At 41.7% G+C, this 20,950-nt stretch overlaps 1 protein-coding gene across 2 annotated transcripts in view; it reads right to left on the bottom strand.

The window, feature by feature from the left end:
• The window catches only part of LOC117777141 (fibroblast growth factor 14-like), a 44,797-nt gene that overhangs the window by 17,594 nt on the left and 6,253 nt on the right, over positions 1-20,950 (bottom strand). Inside the window, exon 1 of one of the 2 annotated variants that reach the window (XM_034611719.1) lies at positions 7,192-7,999. The exons of the other annotated variant lie outside the window; for it this stretch is intronic. Coding sequence (XP_034467610.1) covers positions 7,192-7,384 — 193 coding nt within the window. The 5' untranslated portion in view covers positions 7,385-7,999. Of the gene's footprint in view, positions 1-7,191; positions 8,000-20,950 lie in introns of those variants that run through there. 2 annotated transcript variants of the gene reach the window in all.

Raw genomic sequence — 20,950 nt, 5'->3', positions numbered from 1 at the left:
GCCATCATTGTTCCACTCGAATAACGCTGATAATTTATTTCTGAACCACTGATAGTAAAGAGCAGCTGCGTTGTCGCATTGTAGCCGTCATATTTAGTTTGCTATTGACCAATAGTTTAGTTTACAGGTAGATAATTCTGTGGATCTCTGTTTGTTTGTCTGAAGCATTGTATATTGAAGACAAGATACGATGTTACTGTTGTCTAAAATATTAGATGGGATGTTTACATAATCACATCTAATATTGCAAGGAGAAGAAAGTCATGTCGATACAGATTTTTTTCATGTTTAGTTATGAAACGCAGGCGCTCTCGGCTATTTCATATCGAGACAATTAAGCAGCCCTCAGTTTTGCCGCTCGCTGTTTGATTCCTGCAACTCGCAATCAAACCAGAAATTAATGAAATAAAAACGAAATGAAATGAAACTACAGCTGCTCAGAATGAGACAACTGGGGATTTAACAGTGGAGCATCTTCGACAGGTACAGACAGGCTTTTTTCCCCTTAGTCTATCATCACTACCCCTCATCACACCTTCTCCTGTGGATGCAGTGACGCTTTTTCCACACAAACACACACCGACGTTGTTTGGTGACACTCATTATTTGATACGGCTTCTCACGCACACGTGACCACACCCATTCTTCCTCCACACACAGCAGTGATTTCGTCTTCGCCAGGGCAGCCATCAGCAGGGGGTGGGGGGAAATCCCCTTTGAACATGTGTGTGTGTTTCTGAGAGAGAAAGGGGGAATGTGTAAAAGTACCCTAATGCATAAAGACAGAAAAAAAGCCAAGACTGACCCAGTTCTATGTGTGGGTGTGTGTGAGGGATAGAGGCAGGGGTGTTTTCCATCTTTGTGAGGGATCCATCTTGTGAAACAGGGAAGAAGGAGGGAAGAGAAGCCGTGAAGACTGTAACCAGCGCTGGAACTGACAATATTCCCTTCACACTGCTTTTTGCGTGTTGTGTGGTGCCGTCAATAAGGAATCCTAGTTAGATCAGAGAGGCGGCAATTACGTTTGCTGGCAGGGATCACCCACCACTGTGAGGAGCGTGCGCAGATCACATGAAATCAGAACATTCGATTTTTCATTTGATGTATGTGCACACTTCTCCCCAGTGAAACTGTTGTTTGTTACGATGCAGCAAGGTGTATATTTTCGTTCACGTAAAGCCGACAGCATGAGAACAGAAACTACCCGTTGCTGCGCACAGACTGAATTCAGTCCCGTTTCAATCTCTCCGTCCTTGTTTGTGTGACGCACAGTCTGAAGATGCTGCTGCAAATGTTTGTTATTGTCTCTCATGTCGTATCTTCTGCATTTCATCTATTGAAATACTTGATATAATACTGCAGGTGCATGTGAGTGGCAATTTGTTAATACCTCTCCTCAATTTGATATATAAAAAAACGTCTCTGTATGTAGTCAGTACTCTGTATGAAGCCTGACCCTTTACACTCAAAAGTATAATTTTCCCGGAATTTGAAAATACTATATAATATCTTATATATATTATTTCTTTTCAGGTCTTTGTACACAGTGGCTAAGTCTTCAGAAAGTTTGTAACTTTTTCTTGTTATGCCCTTTTGAGAAATGTATGATGGTCAAACTTTTCATCATGCTGACATCAAGTATATTCTGTTCTGTTTTATGAGTGAGGCCGACACAATAATTAAATAGATTTACTCAAATATAATTTAATATTTTGTCTTGAATCCTCTATATCTAATATGAGAATATCTACAATAACAATTACATCTAGACAGAGGTTTAACAAGACAATATAATCCAAAATCTTAATCTAGTCATCAATCATGTAATTAATTAGAAAAAGAAGCCAACACATGAAAATAAATATCATACACATTTATCTTTATGTAGATTTGTAATTATCATTTCTATTACGAGTATTAGTTTCAAATGATGTGGACACTGGAGTATTGTATACACCTGGGTCAATATTTAATAAGCACCACCGGGCATTTAGTTACCAGCGTATGCATGAGAGAGAGCGAGTTGTTATTGTGCGAAAACAAGAGTCGACTGTGACTGTAAAAAAAGCGAAAATATAATTTAGGTTCATTGTTAAACTGTAGGGTCAGACATTTAATAAGCGCCATAATAAACGCAGTAATAAACGTTAAGTTATTGCCACTGTGTGTTTAATAAGCACCATAATAAACATAGTACTAAACTTTTAATAATCATCACCACACGTTTAATAGGTTGATAATAAATCCTAACTTTACTCTTAGATAAAGCTTAAAGCTGCTCCAGCTGAGCCAGTCCAGTTCTGGAAGTTTCTTCCCGTTAAAAGTTTCTGTTTGCCCATCATGGAAACAGTTGGGTCACCGTTTTAATATTGTAATGTCTTAATCTTACTATGTAAAGTGCCTTGAGATAATGCATGTTGTGATGTGGCGCCATAAGAATAAACCTGAAATTGAATTGAAATGGAGGCGTTTGCATAACTCCCTGCTGTAATGGATGAGAAATCAATGCTTCTCCACGAGGGACTGTCCTGCTGCATCATCTTCTATTTACACGTCTGTCCACCCGTCTCGTGTCCATTTATCCATTTACCCCGAGACGTGGACGACTGTCGCCACAGTGACATTCCCACAGTCGTCAAGGTGATGTTTCCATTCTTACCAGTATCTCCATATCCCGTCTGTTACTAGGGAAATTCCCATCCTCACGTTGCCATGGCAACAGTCTTGTGGTTCCAGACTGTTCCAGTGGAAGGGTATTCCCCCATCCACACAGACCAGCACACATACAGTGCACACAGACACACACACACACTTTCACCATGATGTGATTTGATTCAATCAGTCTCCGTCAAGCGGCCACGCTAATTTGACATGTCATATTGTCTGTTGATTCACCCAGGTACGAAGTATAAAATGTGATCTCATACAAGCGATGCAGCGAAGACCTTCGTCTCTTTTATACACACACACAAACAATCTCTCCAAACAAAAGCATTTCACGAGCAGCAACTACCCTCATTTACATCAGAGTGATTACTGATGAGACCAACGCTCATGGTGCTGAAAAGGGCAGACTTCTCGTTAAAATACAGACACTGTTCGTCCATTCAGATCAGGTTTAGCCTCTGTTAATGGACTTCATATGTGATATAGCCGCAATGATGCAGTTTGTTTATGTCTCTAGCTAATAAATAACAAACTCCGAAACATAATTTGGACTTAATGAGACATTATGATCAAATGTCTGCACCTCATATTTTCATTGCCTTCAGCTTTAATGCACCGATATGGATTTTCCGATCCTGCTTATGATTACGTATCGACTGAAAGGCATGAGAACAACCTGTACTGAAAGCCTGTCAATCACTGTGTGAACCACGGAGCCTCAGATCTGTCCCGCACGGAATAACATTCATCAGCTTTTTTTATTTGTAAATATATTGGTTTTCCTTTTCTGAGATGGAGGAAACAGTGTTTTCTAGCTGTGTGTCTGGGTCAGGTTCATGGCAACAGAGCAGCTGTGAAGTCGTTTTATTTAGCCCTCTTCTTGTTTGCCCGGGTCTGCCGGTCATCCCAGGCCGGCTGGGTGGAATACTTCCGACTGCCTGTCCTGAGAAAACGCTGATTCACATTTTTTAAGTCTTCGATCACATGTTTAGAGGCTTTTCTTTTAAGGGGGTCCTTATCAGGTGCATGAAAACGTGCAAATTGCTTCTATCGATATGAATAAGCAGCAACGATTTTTAGGTCCTTCCTCATCTCCTGCAGTAATTGCTTATTCTGGCATATTCTAAATCTTAATGACGAGAGGCAAATCGGTTAATTGTAATTTTATAAAAGTTTCCTTTTTTTGGATTGTATTTTAGAAAGATAACTCTTTTGTTGTGGATTATATTTGGAGAGCATCAGACAGGAGACAAAATTCTTCAATTCTTCCTCCATCATTTAATTCCTCATCTTCCTTATTCTGGAATATCCAAAATGTCTACGACACCAAGTTCATGACAAAAGGCGAGGACTCGACACAACATCAACTAATTGGCTAATTGTAATTCTAGTAAATGTCCTTTTTGAGTTGTGATTTAAGAAGAAAACTTTTATATCACTGATTATATTTGGAGAGCTTCAAACAGGATAATTCTTTGTTTGCAGTTTAATTTAATATGTAAGAAGTTATATTGTCTAACAATCTTATTTTGAGTGTCTTGTGAGACCATATGGACTGATTTGTATAAATGTGATTGATAAAATAAATTAAATAACTTCAACCAACCAACTGGCAACATTTGAATACATTGAATATTCTGGTCATGAGAATGATATTATAGACAAATTAATTTATCAAGAAAATGTATTGATTTATTTATCCATGATAAAAACAGTCTAGATCCGCATAGACACACACTTCTGCGGCTTCTTTGTTTCTATGAGAAAAACAAAGTCTATATTTTCACGCATTAAGTAAATATCACTCCAGCTGACAGCTGTGGCATTTCTCGCTGCTTTTATTATTCGAAATAACAGTTCACCTGCCCGGCGTCCGTCTGTCAGAGGAGAACAGAAACTGCCTTTTGCTGCACGCAGACTGAAATCAGTCACATTTCGATCTCTCCGTCCTTGTTTGTGTGACGCACAGGCTAAGAAAGCTGCTGCAAATGTTTGTTATTGTCTCTCATCGATCTCCAGAACATGCCTTATCTTCTGATATCATCTGTGTACATTTATAAAAACATAATGTAAAATATACCTCTTTTTGGCTTAAAACCCCTATTTGATGTGGAAGTGCATGTCAGTGACAGTGTGTAAAATAAGAATACATCACGATGTTGTGACTCAGCCGATGGGATTTTTTTCAAGGCCGCATGATTTGCTTTTTGACCCAAGTGACCAAAGCCAATATTTTTGTGGGATAATCTTTTAATTTGGTGGGGAAATCCCATCCATTGTGTCACAATCAAATCCTCCACTCGCAGTCTGACTGGTCGAAGTGTTTTAGGTGGGTTTACAGCTATGAAGTGACGCTGATTTCACCACAGGGTTCATACGAAGGAGTAAAATCCTTTATATGTATTCTCTGCTCAAAAGGTCTAATTAGTAGAACTTATTATTGAACAAAATCTTTGACTATAATGAAGGCTGCACATCATTTAGAGTTGGGTATGTCTGTCTCTCCTTCACAAAACCTCTGGAAGACAGTAGGGGATGTTGGCAAATCTCTCTCTCTCACACACACACACACACACACACACACACACACACACACACACACACACACACACACACACACACACACACACACACAGACAGAGCGGGGAGATCGTGGACGTTGCCAAGCTTTCAGCAGCAGCTCTCACAGCTGGGAACAGAGAGGAGGGAGGTGGGAAAAGAGGTGGTTGGAAAGAGAGGTGGAAAGAAGAAAAAACTAAAAGGGAGAAGCCTGGAGGAAGGATGAAAAGAGCTAAGGTATATGTGGGCAGAATTGGACAGAAAAGAGGAGGAAGGTGATGAGCTGACGATTGAGAGACGGAGAAAGGTGACAAAAGAAGAGGAGAGGAGAGAAGAGGAGAGGAAAGGAGATGAGGCTGTTGTCCCCCCAACAAGAAAGGAAGGGGAGGGTGTAAAATTAGGCTGGAAGAGGGGATGAAAAGATTTAAGATATGGGGGTGGACTGGAGGAGAGGAGAATGAAGAAACACAAAGAGAAGGAGAAAGGAGGTGATGTGACAACAAAATGGGGAAAGTGGAAAAAGAGGACCTAAAGGCACAGGTGGTGAGACGGAGGAGGAAAAGAAAGGAGGAGGGAAGGAGAAAGGAGACGAAATAAGGGAACGAGGAGCAGCTCTGAGATATAGGAAAGGAGGATTGGGTGATTTAAGAAGGGCGAGAGGATGAGGGACAAAAGGAGGTGGAGGACAAGGAGAGACAAAAAGGGAAAAGAAAGGAATAAAAATGATGAGGAAGTGTGGGTAACATGGAGAGGACGAGGCAAAATAAGAGAAGGAAAATGGAGAGAAGGGAGTAAAATTAAAATGGAGTAGGAAGAAGGGTTGGAAAGATCTGCAGTAGGGAGGAAGGTGACAAAAGGGGAGGACAAATTAAGAGGGGAGGAGGTTGTTATTGAAGACCGGAAGGACAAAAAGGGATGGAAGGTAAGTAGAAATGTAGAAAGGACGTGAGGGCGAAAGGTAGGAGGGAAAAAAAGAAAGAGAGGGGGAGGAAATTAAAGGAGAGGAGGTGACAAACTGAAAAAAGGGAGGAAGAGGACGAAAAGAGGAGTTCACCTTCGGTTCCCACAGAGAGCTGGAATTCTGGTGATGCCACCGACGGCCGTCACTCACCAGCCCAAACTGGTGAAAACCAATGCCCATCAACATGACTCCTCACATGCCTCCCCTCTATCTCGTCCTCCTCCTCCCCTCATCTTCCTTCCTCAGTCTCTCCTCCCTCCGTACGCCGTCACCTGCTGGCTTCTCCCACAATCAATTGATTACAACAGCACTTATCGCCTCGGCTTTTCAACGTTTACCATGGCACACAATCACAACACTCGTGAATTTGCATTCGCTTCCATATCTGAATCACTTCCATATGCACAGACACAGAAAGATCCATCCCATAATTTGACAATGACGTTAAGTTGGATTTGGGAGAGACTGATGAGAAAAATCTGACTTACACAAAGCTAAGTGCAATTTCAAAATAAGAGCGAGGAGCGTCATTGTGTTGTTCTTGTCCAACATGTTTTTGGTGTTAGGGCAAGATCAGATCTTGGTGATGGGGCACTTTGAATTATGAGCAGAAAATGAGAGAGCGAGGTAGAGATGCATGAGGAGACAGAGAGAGAGAGAGACTAGACAGACTAATCTGTGGCTTCAATAATGGATGTAGCTGAAAACTACTGAACCGTGGGGCACTGCAAGACATGACAGTGTGTGTGCGCGTGTGTGCTTCAAAACAGGAGAGAGGAAAAAAAGAGAGAGAGATGGACGAGTGTGTCAGTGTGTGTTTATGCGTGATTGGGGTGCGTGTGCGAGCACACGTGCATGCACCAGCCGGGGCGTGCACGTGTGAAGGTGCCTGTGGAGCCATGATTGCGGACGCGCGTAAAAGTGTATCCGTGCGTGCGCTCTCGGTTATCAATATGCATGTGCCAGTGTGTGTGTGCATGCATGTGCGCGTCTGCCCGTCGCACCTTGCCTCCGTAGCCTCCTCTTCTTCAGGCCAAAAATCCGGACTTTGGAGAAGATGTCGACCAGGTTCCCGTTGCACAGCCCCTGCTTCTTACCGGGGCTCTTCCGCCGCCGGTGCGGGGTCGGTCGGTGGGCGTGCTGCTCCCTCGCCTGTCGCTTCTGGCGGATCAAACCGCTGGCGATGGCCGCTGCCATGTCTCCGCCGAAAGAGCCGCCACACAAACAGCCCGGTCTCCGTCCGCGTCTCCGGTCCCTTCAGCCGTGTCCGACGGAGGGGACGGAGCGGAGCGCGGACGCAAGCAGACACGAACCCCCTGGTGTCTCCGCTCCAGCGGCTATTACAGCCCCATACTTGCGGTGGGATCGCGATAAAGTCTTGAATAAACCCCCCCCCCACTTCACGTTACAGCATATTTCGGGTTGCCGGTAACCCCCGGGCCATCGGTTGGAGACGCGCAGCGGTTCACCTGTCCGTCACGTTTCACCGGGCGCTCTGTCAGCCGGGGAGCAGCGGCTGTCACTGAGCCGCTCCTCCCACCGAATGCACCGGAGCCCGTGTGTCACCTGGTGTCCCCATGGTCAGGAGGCGAGGAGAAGGAAACCGGCGGAGCCTCCCCCGGTGAACGGTGTCCTCTCTCTCCTCCGGTAAATGGTGTCCTCTCTCTCCTCCTGTGAATGGTGTCCTCTCTCTCTCCTCCGGTAAATGGTGTCCTCTCTCTCCTCCGGTGAACGGTGTCCTCTCTCTCCTCCGGTGAACGTCCACTTGTGCACCCTGAGGCGCGCGTGCCGCCGCCAGCCGATCCAGCTGCGTGAAACCAGCGCGAGACACCAAGAGCAGCACCGGAAACTGGGCGGTGTCTCTTTCAAAGTCAAAGCTCCATATGGGAGCTGTCTTGTTTTTCAAATGGTTTACAGTTTGAGAAATTGGTCGCTATGCAGAAATATGAACATAGTTACCGTTCTTTAAATCTTTTCAAGTGTGCTTTTAGATTTGAACTGTTTTCAATTCATTTTGCCTCCGTTGTTTTACATGGCACCTTGGATTTAAGGGCTCTGTAAATGAAATAAAACTGTCTTTCCTTGACGCATCCTTTGACAAATTAATGTAGCCTAACCCAGGTTATTATCATCATCATTATTATTATTAAGCCATATTTTATTTGTCTGTTATGTTGCTACTTGTTGCTGCCATTAGGGGCGAATTATAATCAAATCCAGATCATGTTAGAAAATACATTACAAATATAGCTAATATTTTTCCTACTAATATGGCATACCCTATTACACACGTTTGTTAAAGTTTATCCGAAAGCATATATCAGAATCAGCTTTATTGGCCAAGTAATTGTGCACATCCAGGGAATTTGACCCCAGTTTAGTAATGCTCTCTATCTACTGACATAGTAAACACCACATGGCAAACATTGAGTTGAAAATAGTGCAGCCTTTTTTAGCTGCTTTTATTTGATGACACTTTATCGTGATCTTTTAGTCCACTTTTATGACGTCATTGCTCCTATTCAACATTGACGTTTAGTTGCATGGCTGACAAGCTAAACATTTCAAGAGGTTTCTTTTTAAACTCTGTGTGGATTCAATTACATTATAGGTCTACAAAGGTCACACATGGTATCTTATTTCACATAGAACACGTAACCTATATTCCTATTCAGTATTTACGATATTTAACAATCTATATTATTTTGAAAGAGATGACCGGATGTTCCTGTCATTGTCCTTTTGGGTAGTTTGACGAACGAAAGCGCGAGCGCTCTGTGGAACCGCTGGAGCCACGCGCCAAGCACACACCCCCAAAAACAACCGGTGTGTGTGCGTGTAGATGTGCGTGTGTGTGTGTGAGTGTGTGTGTGTGTGTGGAGGTGTGGGGGCGACGTCACCGGCAGCAGGTGCCTGGGTGTGGTTAACATAGTGTGATATAACTCAGTGGAACTGAATATTTCATATGTTCTGCACCACTTTGACCTGTACAATAGCTCTTATAGAGTTATATAGTCTCATACACCGTATGTGTGGTCACTAGAATAGCCCTAAATATTTGTAGGATATAATTTAAATTCTTTTTCTCTCCTTTGCTCTTAAATCCTATAGTGTTTCCATTAAATGCTTTACTTTCATATTGCTCTTTTCTATCTTTACAGACTTTACAGTACAACTCACATGCAGCTATTCACACACACATTCATATACATGCAAATGAAACACTTCTTTACGCCCACCTGAGCTACAGCATTATTATTGCAGGTCTTATCACACTACCAGCCGTCCCCTGCTGACCTCCCACACGTCTGTTCTTATTCATTAATACCAGGTAAAACCCCTCACATAGCTACATGTTGTACGACATAAATCAGTCTGCATTAGATCCTAAAAAAAGTCTCTTTTAAGGGGGGTTTTTTCCACCCCCAAAAAGCCCTAAATGAAAACTAATTATTTCCAGATATTCAATGCCAAATGTCTCCTTCTAAATTGAAAAGTGTATTCGCTATGTGTCAAGGAATGAAGTTAAATCTAAATGCTTTAGATCTTTAAGTTAGGAAGTAATTTTAACAATAAAATATGAATAAGAAGTAATTGAAGCATTGTGATAACCTGCCTTCTTTACTTAATTGTTTGTAGGACCACTCATACAGTATGTGGAGGAATCTAATGCAGACAACGAAACCTGCTTCATTCACCACCTCATCCCACACATTGCTACCGTCTGTACTCAGCTCCTGACAGCCTGTCTCAATGAATGGGTTTAAACATGCAAGAGGTGGGCTTGATTGACAGGCTGATAAGCTGGAGAGCTGCCGGGCCTCACGTGTCTGGTTTGTCTACTGTAAATGTGCTTTCCATCTGTAAGCGTATACTGCAGGTCTGAATGAAGTACTCTCACATTTCCTCCATGACATAACACCGGTGTCAGGTGAGTTTGTAAATGTTGTGGCTGCAAGATTTAGAACTAACAATTAGACAAAGTAAAATGAAGTATGGTTATATTTATTCTTGTTTAGGTTTTGCCTAAATTTCACAAGCCAGCATGAATTAGTTTCTTTAAGTGCAGCAGCAGGTAAGGTCTAAAATTTACATTACATCTTTTAAGGAAAATTATGTTGAAAGAAAATGCCAGAACATTTTCCAACCTGTTCTTACAAAGAATAATATACAGCATGTTTGGACAGCGTGGGCTTCAATACCTTTAAAATAACAATTTTGTTCATGGATGTTCGTAGCTCTTAAGGATTTGCTCTGGTGCCTTTGGTGACAGTCTGACATTTCCTCGAGCACTAACAAGTAGCACAATTCCCTCCTTTGTGTTAAAATCTGACAGACAGGTTGCCATGAATTTTATATAACACTTCCATGCCCTTAAGGGATGAATGATTCCCTTCAGTGTCAGTCCTAAATGTCAACTTTGCATACAAGGTCTCCCTGTCGATTGTCAGGTTGATTCAATCATTATGGGGATAGAGCCTATTGATCCCAATATAGATTGTTACTTTCTTCATATTCTTATGTTTAAATTATAGTAACAGATCACTGAGGTCTGGTCAAATTCAAATTAGATGAGAATAAAAGTAGTTGTCTTGCAGCTTTTTAGTGCTATTCATTATATATATATTTTTAAAGTTATGTGGATCCAAAAATGAAGTTGAGGGCAGCAAGTGAAGCAGATGTCATTAAAAAATAATCAGCTGTCACTTTGAGGCTACATGAGGTCAAAGCATTTTTAAGGAAAATGTTTCAGCACCATGGACAGCGAACACACACACACACACACACACACACACACACACACACACACACACACACACACACACACACACACACACACACACACACACACACACACACACACACACACACACACACACACACACACACACACACACACACACACACACACCTTCCCCTGTGCCCACTAGGTGGCACCAGAGTGTGTCTAACAATAGAGTTGACAGATAACTGTACTAATCGTGGTCCTGCATCAATAAAACTATGTAGGTCTGATGATAGCAGAGTGCATGACTGAAAACCTGCTTCAATAAAAAGCTATAATGCCGACCCAAGCTTATTATTTATGTCTTTGAGAGCTGAATATGTCTGTGTCAGTGTGTTTTGGGATTCTGATAAATCTTCGCCTGCTTGCTCCCATTATTCCGTCAGATCAAAGATGCATCTCGACACAGCAGCAGTTTGTCATCCCAGATCTTCATCTTGTCTCCCAACACAGCAGGTGAACCCAGATTCTCAGAGAGGATCCCAGGCTTTCCTTCTTTTGCCCTTCATGTTGCTGACACACAACTATTAACACACTTGTCAGCAGGAAAAGAAGACAAATAACAAGTGTGTAAGAGTGCACTTGTGTGTGTGAGAGGGATGTGTGTGTGTGTGTGTGTGTGTGTGTGTGTGTGTGTGTGTGTGTGTGTGTGTGCTGCTCTATCCAGGTCAGACCAAGTGAAGGAGTTATGAATAAATCAAAGCTACATTTACATTAAAATTAATCTCTTCGGCCGCTTTTTATAACATCAGGGGAAGGCGGGACACAGCTCTTCAACTTCTAAAAGAACATCCTTTGCTCCCTGTCCTTCGTCCATCTACTTATTCGTCCATTCCCTCCAAAAGAGAGAACACACACATCACAGCACACGGGCGTCAATACACAGAAGAGCACTCACAGAAATCACGCACGTAGGCAGAAATATGCCACACTGTGCATGAATGGAAATGAAATGCACTCATTAAACATCCAGCTCTCTCCTGAGGGAACACACATACACACTCCTATTCATCTCTATTCTATTTGAGGATTTTCTGCATGTGTGTGTCGAAACAATTTACTTCTAGGTCTGTGCAGAGGCAACGGTGCCCTCTACAGGCCCTAAAAGGGAACAGCACTTTCTACTGACTCATCCTCTATACCTCAATCACTTACTTTTTCTATTTCTTTCCAGACAATCTTTACATCTATACGTTTTTTTAAACTAACAGACTTCATTTGATGTCATTGCTCTGTAAATTCTCAACTGGTGTTTAAGAGGCTTTCATACCGTGGCCCTTAGAGCTACGTGCAAATACAGAAAACATCTTTATCAGTTTGAAAAAACATGCACGGCAATTAGAAATCCTCTGCAAATACTCACAACACAACAGAAGTGTTTCCAGGGGACACTAAAAAATGATGAACACGCCTGAAGCCTGCTTGTTGTTGCCAAGGTTATGGAGGTTTTTAATAGCAGGAATAAAGACAGCAGGTAGTTTGTCAATATTAACATTACAAGTGTGACTGTTATTCTCATTTGGGGCCTCTGGTGGCTGCTACGCTAGCTGCTTGCTGTAGATCCCCTCTGTTCACAGACTGCAGATTTAACAGCTACAGCTGGATGAATAGATGTGAGGAGATTTAAAGACGCCCTCCTTCATGGCCTAATTTTCTCGTAAGAATCTAGCCTGAGGGATGGAGGTATCCAAAATAAAAAGGGAAGAATTTGCTGCAGATGGGAAACATCTTCAATTCCTCCGCGAATGATCACTTTCTTTCATTATGTTCAAACTGCAAGTAATATGTCAGCAGTGAGCCGCCGCAAGGAGACCACCACCATACTTTATCTTGTGAGTCTGTGTGTTGGAGTTAATACACAATATTTCAGGGTTGTTGATAACTGGAGACAAGTCAGACCTGACCAGACTGGGAAAGGAACTTATTAAGAATATTTCATGCTTGGATTGTTAATGATTTGTTGCCTCCCTGGATGCAAACATTATGCACAAGACGTTAAATCTAATACTGTCAGTAGGTTGCCAGGACATTTGCTTAGAGGATTTATTAAGGTTGTTTTTCAGCCCTGCTACAAAGAACAGTAAAATCATGCTGAAGTTCTCTGAGGAGAGGAAAAGGAGGAAGTTGTCCGTGTGCAGGTAAGGGTCCAGTTTCCTCTGAATGTGGCAAGACCACTCAGAGGCCAAAAGTAATACATGCAAGTGTCCCATTAGGAGAGAGACTTATCCTCGTTAAAATAAGGTTTCAAACAATATGCAATTTAGCACTTTGAGGAAAAAGGAGTAGTTCCTGAATATGGTGCCTACAGCCTTTTGCTTCAGACTGACAGTTCTTTTAGGAGCAACATCATGTAAATAAACCCAATGAACCAGCCCCAAAAAAATAGTAGCACTGAAAATCAGACAGCAAGACTTTCTTAGCCTCTCCATGCTTCTGTTCTCACACACCAAGACAGAAGTGCTGCCCACACCAATAAGAAAGAAAGAGGTATTGAACAGCACGGGCACCAAACCACTAAAACTGCTCAACCAGAGAGGCATTGAACATGTTGGGCGTGGGAGGATGAAGATGACTGTCCTGATCTTTGTTTTCTCAGGGAATTTCAAGTGCAAAAGTAGAATTGTTTTAACATTTGCTCTAAGTATGAAGGAACATGACAAAGAAAGGCCCATGGTCACTTTTATAACTTAACCAGACTTAATTCAGCTGTAGTTTGTATTTTTAAAATGGACGCAAAATAAAAGAAGTCCAATTCTTACATCAAATTCGGGGATGGGGTCACTAGTCTTACATTTGGGGGTCAGAGGCTGAAAAGTTGGTGTACCCCTGATTTAGACTGAGACCCCTCCCCAGAGATCATTTGTCAAACAGCAGCACTGCAGGTAGCGCTCTCATCTGTGTCTGAGCAGCGATGGTGGCAGCTCTGGCTGATTCAAGTAATAATGTATTGCACTCCTGCTTTGAACAAACAGGAGAGCAACAACAAAGCAACGGGTAAACACTGCATTAATGTATTAATATATGCCGAGTAAAACAGAGTTTAATACCTCAGGCTGTGGGTATGAAAACAGAGGAGAGTTGGGAGAGACGGGAGATGAGAAATGGAGCGATAGAGGAGGAGGAGAGACAGACAGGGAAGTAATAGATGTGGGTGGGTGTTTCCCCAGACAGGAGTGTGAGGATAGCCACTGTGAACTGAGCAGGATGAGTCATAATTCAGACACCACCCACACACACACACACACACTAACAGGGGCACAGACACGGGGAAATCCACTGTTACCTAGGTAACGAATGATTAATGACGCAGGTAGGGCCTCCGAAAAGGAGGGAGAGAGCACCTGCATGGGAACATCTGGGATCAATTTCATTCATCATACTGCGTCTCTTTCTGCTGCGTCTGTGGGCCGCCTCGTTCTCAAACACAAACACTCACTTAGACCTGCATGGAAACACACACACAGCCTTTCTTCTCTGTCAAAACAATCCCACAAGGGACACCTGGCCCAACTCATCGGGAACTGTCGGGACAGGTCAGGTATCCACACTCTAGATGAAATGCTTGAAAAAAGATGTTGTTCCATTACTTAAAATATGTAAAAATACTGTGTTGACTCTCAGATACAAATACAGACAGAGGAGGGGGGGTTATTAAGCTGTTAACAGCAGAACCTCTCTGATTTGGAAGCATTTTTCGATTTCATTTTCAACTTCAGCCTATTGATATGAAAATGAAACAGAAGAGAGATGATCCCTTTATTATTAAACGGTACCTCTCCTATCTGACAGGTCGTATCCAGCGTGTAAAGGTCAACAGCCGCCTCTCAGACACCAGATCAATCAGTAGAGGTGCTGCACTGGATAGTGGGAGGTCTGCAGTGCTCTTCACCTTGTATACAAATGTGTGTGAGCATAAAACCAGATAACCAGATATATAACTATTCTGATGAGACAATGATGCATCATCTAGCATAGTTCAAATGATGTATGAAATTTGGAGAAAACACATCAGATATTTGTATTTTTTCAACACAATTGACTTATATAACCTATTAGTTTACAGGTTGTACAGATTTCAGTTCTAACATGTTAAACAGTAAGAACCTGGTATGATAGAAAGAGGCCATCGCCCCCATAGGGACTTTGTCAGGATGGATGGTCTTCAAGTTGTGAAACTTTTAAAGTTTTTTAATCACACACCTATGTGCTCTGTATATGAATCTGTATATGAATCATAGAATAACATTTGCTAAACATAACGACACTGAGCCCGAGAAAAATTTCCCTAAAGGGAAAATAAAGTTCTGTATCATATCTCTTCTCTTCTCTTTTTCCTCCTCTATCTTTGTAACATCCCAACTCAGCGGGGGGGAGGAGAGAGGGAATGGAGGGACTAAATTATTCATTCATAACTCCCCCCTTCCTCTCTTTTCTATCTCTGTCTGCTGTCTCTGGTGTCTTGAATCCCCCTCCCCTCTTTCTCCTTCTCTCTGATGTACCTATTCCTCTCTCACCCGAACATCACAAGGACGAGATCTACCTGGTGACAGATAATACACAGGAATACACACAGAAACACAACAGCCTTGTATCTGACTAGTCTGGGAGTCACAACACTCAAAGTAGCTTTATTATCACATAAAACTTTCTGCCACGGTCGGGAACACCGAGTAAATATGTAAAATGGGCCAGCCCTTGTAACCTAGCAACAACAGAAAAAGTTATGTGCATTATTACAGATATAGAGAGTCTGTATTATTGCCACTGATACATTTGTGGTTTTACTAATCGTGACTTTCAGGGTCATAAATATCTGTCCATCCATGATTGAGACAGTTTGGCTTCACCTTTGTGGAGCAGTCCTGTCGTCCATCTTTACAGTCTATGGTTTGAGATCATTCAATCAGTTCTAATTCAATGTCATTCATTATGGCTGCCTGCCATCCTGGAATTTAAAAGATACAGTGAGATTCAGTAAATATAATCTAATTGTATGAAGTATCACAATAAGTATCAAAAAGCACCAAGGTGTTTAGGAACATTTACGCATTTCCCAGAGTCCAGATGTGACAAAGCAGCTGTTGATGTAGATTCAGTCGGAGGCCGAAGTCATCAGCGACAATTTTCTACGCAAAACGATAGCAGCTGAAAATGGAAGACTTCTGCATCAGACCAGGTTACATAAGCGCCCCAGATCTTTCCCCGAAATAAGAACTACAGAGGAAGACGAGAGGAGCGGGGAGAAGAAAGGCGAAGAGAGGGTGGAACGATGGGGATGGGGGAAGAGATAACTCCAGAGACTGAAGGGAGAACTCCTCCAAGCAAGAGTCTGAATTAAAGGGGGGTGTTGAGAGTCAAAGCTGGGTGGAGGAACTTGAAAACATGTTTGTAATGTGAAAAATAACTGTAGGAAAGAAGCAAGCAGCGGAGTTAACAGCTCTATAGTCGGACACAATCGCAGTTTGTTACACACTATGTCTAGACTCAGTGTTTACAATGTCTTTTCTTGCATTATATCGCAGGTTGTTTAGGTTTTGAGCACTGGGTCTATATATAACTCGTGCATTGTGCAGATCTATATATAGATCATGCAGTGCAGTCACTCAAGACGCAAGTACACTCATGAAACCACTTCATCTTCTCCACTTATCCTACAGCTCACTCAGTCCCTCTTCCTGCAGCTGTCATTCATCCAGCGTCATCCTTTCATTTTCCCACACCTCCTTCCTCATCCCTCACACACTTCTCACATGGTTTGATGCTGAAATGATCCCATATCACAGAAAGATCAAAGATGAGAGAAAAACTGAAAACTGGTTTGAGAATCAGAGCTTTGCTTCTTCTTTCCTCTTCTATGAATCATCTCACGACCCCAAGGATTAATCTGCTGTCCCTGTATATAAAACTGTTTATAAAGTATATGACCAGCAGCTACCACAGTTACATGCTGCTGCCACATTGATGCTTCTGTATTATAAATCTAATGTTGTCATGTACTGTACTGTGCAGTACAATTAGCTGTAATAACTCAGGACAGTTCTGTACATACATTACACATACACTGGTCCTTTAATGAGTAACGGCAGTGACTTCCTTCTCATGCCTCTGAGCCGTTGACTTCAGACCCCTCTGTAATGAGTCAGTCACGTCTTGCATGGCTCATTGTTATTATGTTCGTCAGGCTGTCACAACCCTGGGCATCAGAGAAAAGTCTGTACCCTTGAAGCTGTTTTTAATCCCCCTGACCTTTGCTTAAGTTTAAAATGATTTTTTGAGGCATAAAAAGCAGCGGCAATATGTCAATTTGCACCTTATATTTGTTGCTGCGGACGAATTATTCATTATTTTTCTTTAGCTGTGTTTTTTTCTTGCGCTTTCTACATGTGCTGCTGACTGAATAAGACATTCAAATTAGTTTTTCAATATTAGGAACACAAAGCGTAGGAAGAGAATATGACAAGAGATAAAACTCTGTCACAAATTCCAGGCTCGACAAGGGAGAATGTTTTCAGTGCCGCCCACAGTCGAGCACATGCTGGGAGACGACTGTTATTTTGCCTCAGCAGCGGCACCAGGCAGTTACAGGCTGAGCAATAAAATATCTTATTTCAGCTTATTAAAAAAAAGTGTTATTCCTTAAACCTCCTAAACTCTAGATAAATAAAGTAGTGATAACAATTGGCGCAGATTACACCAGATCTCAATGATGTGAAACACATTTCTGAGGCAGACTAGTGTACACCAGCCTGATTATAATGGTATTACCACGATTACCACTGCACTTTCGGGACCTTGTATCCATGTGCTTTTGCGTACGCATACAGTAAATCCTCCAACAATGACGACATTAGCAGTTCAGCAGAAATGGTCCAGGAGAGAATCCCATTCTGCCTGTGAGGCCAAAATAAGACTAATCCAAACTCTGTCACAGATCTAACAGCAGCGCAGCACAGCACGAATAAGTGTTGAGGGTTTAAAATACAATAAGTGTTTAACATCTGCGTCCATTGAGATATTAAGCTGTTCACAACACACGTAGGTATTCATTCAGAACTTGACAAATGGGCATGAAACTGGACCAAATCTTCTCAGTGCACAGAGCATATTCTCATTTTACCCTGTTTGATTGTTATAACTCAGATGAGCCTTTTACTTATGTTAAAATATTGTATCGTGATGCAGAAGGTACGAAATGAAACTGCTTTAGTAAACAATCAAAAAATACACAGTGATATTCTGGAAAACCGGCAATAACTTTATCCCTCTAACAGATCTAATAGAGTTTATTCCTCTGTGCCACAGCTCCATTGTTCTTCAATAAGTCAGTGAGCAACACTGTGTCCTGGGCGACATGTTCCTGACACTGTCGCTTATTTTGTCCCACTCACACCATCCTGCTGCCGAAAATACAGAAAACTGGGTATAAATCTGCAGCTAAAAATAGTCCCAGAGAAATGCACCATTCACTTCTGCTAAAAAAACTACAGTCCGCAGCTGTTTGAGGAAATTACAGAGCGTTTTTAAAACTACATGTTGTACTTTGTGACCTACTTTTCTAAAGATTTATGTTTTCAGTATAGGACCCATTAGGCTTGGGGGGAGGGCCACAGAAATGGAAGGGAGGTGGGGAAAGTAATGAAAGATGGGCTCAAACATTGTTCCATTACGGTTTCTAACGCCATTAGGACAAAATACAGATTTAGGACCAACATTATCGTCCAAATGATTCAAAGTTAGCAGGGTTTTCAGAGGAGAATGTTACAAGGCGTAAACTTTGAACCTGTTTTTGAGCCAACTTCTCAAACACATGAATCATTCCAGAGTCGGACCGAACTTCAGCTTTGTCATGCGTCATTTGTCATGCAATTAATTTCTGTCATGTCAGAATTTGGCTCGGCCGTTTGTCCTCCAGACAGACACTACAGTGTGACGCCTGACTTATCAACGATGACAAAGAGCACATCAGTTTCTCTAGTGTCCCTGTGTGTAGAGTCTTTTCTCAGTCTCTGTCATCATAAACAAACTTTAAACTGCCTCTAAATTCACAGACAATACATCACTGTAAGCCCTGCGTGGTATGAGATGAGATTAATAGTCACAGTCAATCATGTCTGTGGTGCTTTTACACAGCAAAGAAATTACAACAGCTTTGGTCCAATAAATGATCCTGTTAAAACTCAGAAAAATATTAATTTATAATTTTTTCTATTATAGTTTTATGTGACAAAATACTGAATTTGAGAAGATCAGGTTGACCCAGTTTGTTTTCAACTCTTTTGTGACTAATTGGTTGGTTTTATTTTAGAATAAAGTATATAGTTAATATACAATAACTTCACATCTACAAAAACGAACTTTTACCAACTGTAATACTATTGATGTTAGAAAAACTTTAAAAAAAATTGTTTGAACCAAATATAAGTATAAATAAGTCAGGAAAGATGTTTCCGGTGTAAAGAGGATCTTACCTGGTTCAGCTTTGCCTAAGGCAGCCTTTATTCTCCGCTCTGCTACCTTCAGTATAAATTCAAAGTCCATTACCAATACACACACACACACACACACACACACACCAAACCAACGGACTCCTTGGAAAATTCACTCCTTAAATGTGGCCTCATACACAAGCACACACACACACGGTGGGGCAGATATGGCGATTATGTCATGCAGGGCTGTCATCAAGCAGAAGGTTAAATGCAGACATGGGAAGACTGAACGTCAGCTCAAGTATGTGTGAGTGAGAGGTAGGATAAAGTTGTTGAGAACAAAGAAAGATAAAAAGAAGAAGCATGATGAAAAACAATGAGAAGTCCACAGAAGCCGCTTAGTGTTTCCATTAATGTTTAAATCTAGTTATAATAACTCTATTTTGTATAGCACTTATCTAAACAAGGTTAAAAGTGCTTCACAAAATTTATGGCAATAAAAAACAAAGGAATAAACAAATAAAAGGCAGTTCTTTTTACCTTAACCTTTTAAATTATAGAGAATTATAGATAGGGGTCAGATTCTTAGCATAGAGCGCAAATAACAATTTGAGCCTTTTACTGGTGAAAAACACCTTCAGTGGACAGGCTGTGGACTGTCACAGTTGCCATATAAGATTACGTTTTACCCAAATACTGGAATTCCCCTTTAAGGCCAAACAAAGTACTTTGGATAACTGCTGAAAACTCTGGAAGAAGCTGGTAAGTGCAACTTGAGTTGGTATTAATTTGTCAACGAAGAATCACCAGCCTCATCCTTCACTCCTGTTGCATTACAGCACAGTCACTATGTATATTCTGTATTTCCATCCGGGCAAATTAAACTGTTTTTATGCAGCGATTCCGAGAGAGACTGAGTTGTTGTCGAGTGTTTCTCTGCTTCTTATCATTCAGTCTGTGAAAACACGTCTTAGTGGGGCCTTTGTTGCCCTGCTGCTTTTTAAGTGCACTTGGAAAAATATCACTCAGCACTCACTTGTCTCTTGACAGAAACCTGGAGCGAGGGCTGTCCAAACATACATGCACACGCGTGCACACACACACACACATTCACATCATGCTCTTTGCTTCATTTTGAAAATTATAGACTTATAACTGCTGAACCAGACTTAACAACAGTAGTTTCTTTTAACCTCCGCCAACGTTTTCATTTTGTTATCAGCAGGATTACGCAAAAACTTGGTAAAAGGAACCCAGTCATCATTTAATGTGATATGAATGAGTCCTTTAGATAGATAATTTTATGCTAAATTAGGGGAAAACATGCAGAACACGTTAACTGTGGCTGTGTGGGTTTTTTCCAGGTACTCCAGCTTCATCCCTCAATCTGACGACATGCAGGTCAATAGGACTCTAAATCGTTTATAGGTGTGAATGGGAGTGTGGATGGTCGGTTGTGTATGTGAGCTCTGGGATGGGCTGGTGACCTGCTCGCTCCACTGTCAGATGGGATTGGCTCCAGCCACTGGATGGATGGATAAGAAATAC

Source organism: Hippoglossus hippoglossus, chromosome 2 (assembly GCF_009819705.1).
Source record: "Hippoglossus hippoglossus isolate fHipHip1 chromosome 2, fHipHip1.pri, whole genome shotgun sequence".
NCBI lineage: Eukaryota > Metazoa > Chordata > Actinopteri > Pleuronectiformes > Pleuronectidae > Hippoglossus > Hippoglossus hippoglossus.
This window is presented reverse-complemented; position numbering and strand designations above follow the sequence as displayed.